The sequence below is a fragment of the Saimiri boliviensis genome, chromosome 3, assembly GCF_048565385.1.
Source record: "Saimiri boliviensis isolate mSaiBol1 chromosome 3, mSaiBol1.pri, whole genome shotgun sequence".
Classification (NCBI taxonomy): Eukaryota; Metazoa; Chordata; class Mammalia; order Primates; family Cebidae; genus Saimiri; species Saimiri boliviensis.
In genome coordinates, this window is record NC_133451.1 from 116,237,951 (window position 1) to 116,244,678 (window position 6,728).

The 6,728-nt window shown below is 46.4% G+C and overlaps 1 protein-coding gene across 2 annotated transcripts in view; it reads right to left on the reverse strand.

Moving 5' to 3' along the window:
* Positions 1 to 5,519, reverse strand: part of CENPU (centromere protein U) — a 39,465-nt gene extending 33,946 nt beyond the window's left edge. Inside the window, exons 1-2 of one of the 2 annotated variants that reach the window (XM_039468313.2) lie at positions 5,294 to 5,519; positions 1,122 to 1,170 (exon numbers count right to left, since the gene is read on the reverse strand). In XM_039468313.2, the coding sequence (XP_039324247.2) occupies positions 1,122 to 1,170; positions 5,294 to 5,352 (108 nt within the window). In that variant the 5' untranslated portion in view covers positions 5,353 to 5,519. The remainder of the gene's footprint in view (positions 1 to 1,121; positions 1,171 to 5,293) is intronic. The other variant, XM_074396701.1, reaches the window with a different exon arrangement.
* Between the last annotated feature and the right edge of the window lie 1,209 nt (positions 5,520 to 6,728).

The following is a 6,728-nucleotide window of genomic DNA, read 5'->3' on the forward strand; positions in this document are numbered from 1 at the left end:
AAAACATATATAAAATGAAAAAAACTTTCATGGTAGTTCCAGAAAATGTGGAAGGGTACTATTAACAGATACGAAAATAAGAAAATTCTGGAAGATATAGAGGAGACCAAATAAAATTGGCAAACAAAACCAAAATTTGACCATTCAGATGCTCCCCCAGTGAAAGATTCATTCCTAGAGTGCTTGGGGGTGAAATCCTGAGGGAGCTGACAGGTCTTCCAGCCTCTCCCAAGGAATAGGGAGCCTTCACCACATGTAAAGCACTGCCTTGCAGAGGGAAGGACAGGTAAGCTGAATCCATTCCAGATACTTTGGGCTTTCAGCTAAGGCTGGAGCTTAGAGAAACCCCGCCAACGCACACTGGACTTTGGCTACCAATGGCAAGGGCAGGCAGGACAGCTGAGAGAAATCCACCCAAAGGACCAATGAAGTAATGCAAGGGTGGGAGCAGAGGGCTGAGCAAAATCCTGCAGGGGGATGCCAGGGTTTCCCAGAGGGGAAAAGAGCTATCCTCTGCAGGAAGGGCTTAAGATATCCTCTGCAGGAAGGGCTTTCTCTATCCTCATGCAGGACAGAGAAAGTCCAGGGCAGAATAAGCAGAAGGAACTCCTTCCAGGGTGCCTGGCACTGTCACACACTGTTAATGTGAGATTACAATGCCAACCACACAAGCCACTGGAAAAGAATTTGGAATTAGCTATAACAAGCGTTACAGAAACGTACACACCTTTAACATACGTTCTAAGACTCTATTAGAAAGAAAAGTAAACCTGTAATGTGAACTAAGTACTACAAAATCATAAACAAGTCTTTTAAAACCACAATGAGAAATGACTTTAAGTGAAAAAAGCAAAATATAGAGCATTATACAATTTTTATATGAAGTTAATTATCTAAACGAAAATAAAACCAACCTAGGCTCAGGAAAAAAAGGAAATTCTAAAACATTAATGAAAGTCATTTTCTTGGCTATACTGGAAAAAGTGTGAGGAAAATGAACACTTTTTCACTACAATAAACATTGAACTTAACCAACTGAGGTCTACAAAACTCTGAGGTACCCACAAAATGTTATTTTGTACTGTCAATTTTGAGGAAATCAACACAAAAAGATAACTCACATCTTTCATGGAATGTGTTCTTTCTAATGTGTTCTTTGACTGTCTTGCACTATTAAACAGCAGAAAAAAAAAAAACCACAAGAGTTAGGAAATAGTTAAAATAACCGAGGAAACAGCATAGTTATAACCCTTTCCACGCATTTTTACCAAAAGAAAAAAGAACAAAAACAAAAAACCAGAACCCATATTCCATCATTTTTGTAGGTCAAATCATATCACCAATTTATAAAATAACACAATTCTCCCCCTCAGGGACATGGAAAGTTGCAATCCTGCTGTTACCTTTTCCCCTGAGGCCTTACTCAATCAGCAGTGATCGACTTTCTCTGCAGAGCTGAACAAAGGGGTGGTAGCCTAACACTAAACTCTGACACCTGCTCCATCTTGTGCCTGGCTCTTGTACATTCTTTTCTCATTGAATTCTAACAGTCCTATAAGGCAGAAGTGAATCAATCCCTTTATAGATGTATGCTTGCCCACAGCAACACCAGGCAAGGAAGGAGACAAGCCTACACTGAAATTTACATCAGTTCAAATCCAGGGCCCGCCCGTGACATCCCTTCATACTCAGTTGGGCCATAGCTTAAAATGATAAAAGTTGTATATATATCTTCAACAAACTTCAAGGAAACAGATATAACAATGGTGACTAGAATAAAAAAGGAAAATAACAGTGGCAGGGAACAATATATAATATTATTACTAATAATATTGCCAGGAGTATGTACAGAGCATCCTCCATGGACCAGGCATTGTGCAAGGGTAGGGGACACTATGGGATAATACAGTACATAAATCCTGACTTTAAAATATACCATGCTGATTGCAGCCCTATTTTCCTCATTTGCAGACAGCAAAGTCGGCTTACTGAGTCTGAACCAATGTTTGAGTAACCTTTTGATATAATTACAAGCAGAGAAGTTGTAAGCATAGTACCGTGGGTAACCCCGCATATAGGCACCGAGGAATGAGAGCTAAGCAGAGCCCTGGCACAGTTAGGGTTTGAGGAATATCTCACTTTATAGTGTTACTACTCAGCTATTTCCCTTTATATAATCCTTTACATAATCATATATTAGCTTATAGAAATAGGGCTTGTAGGCTCCCTTTATATAATCCTCTGTATATAATCATATAATAATTGATAATAAGAGTGCCTGAAGAATATTTCCCTACATATATACCCATAATTATATCCTAGTTCATAATTGGAGGAATGCCTAGAGTGGACACGGTACAGAGCATGAATTAAGGAATAAGCAGCTTATAATCGGAGGAATGCCTAGAGCAGACACAGAGCAGAGCATGGTTTAAGGGAAGACAGTTATACCAGGAAAAGAATCCATGGCCCAGGCGGCAGCGTTCAGTATCGTAAAGATACCCGCTGTATGGCAGGCTTGGGGCGAGAGCCACTCCTCCTGATAAAGGAGTTGTAGGACCTTGCTCCAGTTCTTGTGGAAGGCTGCCCTCAGACCGGCAATCCACCTTGGTGACTGTGAACTTTATCAGCTCTTGCTACTGTGCTGCTTGAAAAGCATTTTCCTATAGAATCCATTGGAAGCTGCCAGTAGGTGGCAGTAACCTTGACAGCTCTGTCACTGCTATGTGATTTAAGCATCCTCCCATAAATCTTCTTAGAAGTAGTTTCCCATAGATAGAAGTATCGAACTCTGCACCCCCTTACTGCACATGGCCCTTGCCTTCGTGGGAACCGCACCCTTGCCTTCATGGGAACGGGCCCCTTGCTGCACGCTGTCCATCTCCTGGCCCAGGTGATCTAATGGGGGTGGACCCTATGTTTTATTGCTCACGACCCTATCACTATCCTTAAAGATGATTTCACTCACTGCCCTGCCCCCTAACCTATACACAATAAATACTCACGCTTCTGGACATTCGCGGCTTCGCTGCCTCGCCAGCCAGCCTCGCCTGACTCCGCTTATAGATGGCGTGGCCCCCCGAGCCCAGCTGTGTTTTCTTTGTACATCTGTGTCCTGTCTCTTTATTTCTCGGATCCTGCACCTCAGCACAGCATAAGGCTCACCCCACGACCCTGTGGGGCACTTAGCCTTACATGGGGCTCCCAACGTGCCTGACAAAGTACAAGGACCTTCTGTATGCCATTTACCAAGGTTCACTCACTGCTTACATTTCATCTCTTTTGCGCTGTGTAACTGAGAATACTGTGCACCTCCAAGTACTACAATTATGTCTTTCCTAAGAAAGCGGGCATTATCCTACATATTCATGGTAAAATTTCTAAAATCAAGAAATTTAACACTGACACCATGATCTAATCTACAGTCCATACTCAAATCACATCAATTGTCCTGTAATGTCCTTTAAGACTGCCAGGGAAGAAAATGAAACATTGCACTGGACACACTATGTCCATAAGCCTTTTGTTTTATGTATCCATGTGTGCACACGTGTACTAAGTGTGATGTAAAACATTACTGTGAATCAGTTTAAAAAAAATAGTTGGAAAAGTGTTTAGATCTGGTGGTTCCCAGACTTGAGTGGCATCGCAATCCTCGAAAGGGCTTGTTAAACAGGTTGTTTGGCACACCGCCGGGGTGTCTGATTCAGTACCTCTGGGGTGTGGCCTGAGATTCTGCATTTCTAACAAGTTAATGATTTATTTGATTCATGAAACCTAAGGAAGAAAGTATTCGTTTTATAGCAATTTTATACATGATGATTCTGGAGTTCGGAAAAGTACTTATGAAGGGTCACACATCCGGGTAACAGAAACACAATTACAAACCAGACCACATAAACTTCTTAACCTAAACTCTTTGAGTTGTCTTGTCCTTTCTGGGGATGGCGGTAGGGGAGCAGGGGGTGGTTCAAAGTTCCTCGTTGCTTTAGGCTGGAGTCAAGGTAGGGCTTCCGAGAGACAGAAACCTCTGTGACAACTCATAGGTAAAATTTATGGGCCAGGCGCAGTGGCTCACACCTGTAATCCCAGTACTTCGGGAGGCCGAGGTGGGCGGATCACTAGGTCAGCAGAGCGAAACCATCCTGGCCAACGTGGTGAAGCCCCGTCCCTACTAAAAACACAAAAATCAGCTGGACGTGGTGCGCATGCCTGTAATCCCAGCTACTTGGGAGGCTGAGGCAAGAGAATCGCTTGAACCAGGGAGTCGGAGGTTGCAGTGAGTCAAGATCGCGTCACTGTACTCCAGCTTGACGACCGAGCGAGACTCCATCTCAAAAAAAAAAAAAAAAAAAAAAAAAGAAAAGAAAAGAATAAAACCTCTGTTATAGTGTGTTTTCGGAGAAGGCATGAACAAATTTCATGAGTCTCAAACCCAAAAATGTTTAAAAAAAAAAAAAAAGACAACAAAACCCACTACCCTTTCAGATAACCTTGAACCCTTTTCAGCTGACATTCTTTCCCAATCCTCTTCTCCCCCGGCGGAGTCTTCAATTCTTCTCCACTGGCCACAGGAGTCAGGACTCGGTTTCCCCACCCACCTGCGGCGTCCTGCTCCAGCTCTGCACCCTAACCCCGCACCGACCAGCACCTCTTTCCCCAGGCAGTCTTCCCCGGCCCCGCGGGAACTGTTCTCTGCAGAACGCCTCGGGGTGTGGTCTCGGGCACCGTCAGCAGCAAGCTGGGATGGCGCTCGCCAACGCATCCGCCACCAGCGTTTCAGAGCGCGGTTTTGCAGCCTACCGAACACACGCTGGTTTTGGTCACTAAAAACGGCTCGACCCACCCCGGAGCAGGGCGGGCGGCCGGTCCCCGCGCCGGAGACGCGCTCCAGTCTCAGCTCTGTGGTTCGCAGTACGGAAACACCAGAGTCTTCAAGAGAAGAAAACGGACTCCCAGAGTCAACGTCACCAACAACGCCTGGCAAATCGCAGGCGGTATTTCCTCAACATTTCGCTTTCGAGCCAGCACCTGGAGCCCGAGTCCTTTGGACGGTACTCTCCCCGCAAAGCCGACGCCGGCTAACGTCTCTCCTACTCGCCCCGACCGGCCCGTGCGGGTGGGATCACTGTTATCCCCACTAGACGGACGAGGAAGCCGGGCCCCGGGTGACTGGTCACTCGGTCGAGCTCCCGAGCGGAGCCCGAACAGCGCCGGGGCCTAAACCGCGACAGGCGAGGAAGCAGTTCAAGCTGGTCTCCCGCCTCGCGCGACGGAGGTCGGCAACACTTACCCTTCAGGATTGGGAGGCCGCGCCCGCCGCCGCCGCCGCCGCCGGCCCCGCGGAGCCATGGCGCCGCTCTCCAAGCCCTCGCAACGGACTGGACGCGCCCTGCCAACCGACTGAAAGCGTCCCCCCAACTGACTGGAAGCACCCGCGAGACTGAAAGCTCCCGCCAAGCCCCGCGACGCTCCGAGCGGCCAATCCGAGCCTTGCACGCGCGCATGCGCCGGACTTTCTGAGCGGGGGCCCCGGGCTCCACCCCGGCCTGGAACGTGAGGGAAAACCGGGCGTGGTTACAACCGCGCAACGGAGCTGGAGTCCATGCCGCACAATCGGTTGCCTACGGTCCGCCGTGACCAACGTTTTTCCGGGCTTTCCCTCCCACCCGCACCGCCAGTTTTTCAACGCCCGAGAGCCTCGGAGTCACGTGGGCCCGCCCCTTGCGGGGCGGGGAAAGAGGAGGAGCTAGTGCCCCCGCGGTCGCGGGCAGTTAAGTGGGTGGGCCTAGCCCCGGGGGCGCAGCTGTCTTTGCTGCTGCTGAGGCCGCAGCCGTCCTGCCCGACAGGATTTGGCTTCCAGCCCCTGCTGCTTTTCTCAGCTGTCTGAGCTTATCTACTTTACTTCTATCCCAGTCCCTTCATTTGTCAATGGTCCCCGTTCCTCTTGGAGCTAATAGTCTCCCCTTCTTTTGTTTCTGTTTAAAAATGTATACTGCCAAAGAATGAAATTGAATCCTTGCCTTACACCGCATATAAAAATTAACGCAAAATGGATCAAAGACCTAAATATAAAGGCTACAATTGTAAAACTCTTAGAAGAAGACAGGGCAAAAGCTTCATGACATTGCACTTGGCATCATTTCTTGGGTATGATACCAAAAGCAGTTTGGGATGATGAAAACGTTCTGGAAATAGTGGTGGATGGATGCACGAGGTGAATGTACTTAATGCCACGGAACTGTAAATTTAAAAACGGTTAAAATGCCAAATTTGGTTATGAATATTTTACGACGATAAAAATATTACCTTTCATGTATATGAAAGAATATAATATGTGTAATGTAAGGATAAAAACAAACATCCGTGTAACCAGCACTGGATGGGGATATGAATCATTATATGTAACTCTTCGGTACCCATCTGAATGGCACCCTCCTCCTCCAAAGAATAACCACTCTTCTGATTTTATGTGTATCATTCTTATGCTTTTCTACTTTGATATATCCCCAAATAATGTATTGATTATTGTATGTTTCTAGACTTTCTATATTTGGTAGGTATTCTTCAAGTGCCTTTTCTTACTAAAGCTATTAATTTATTTTTCCATAAGTTATTAGGGTGCAGGTGGCATTTGGTTACATGAATAAGTTTTTTTTTGTTGTTGTTTGTTTGTTTGTTTTGAGACAGAGTCTTGCTCTGTCGCCAGGCGCCAGGCTCTAGTGCAG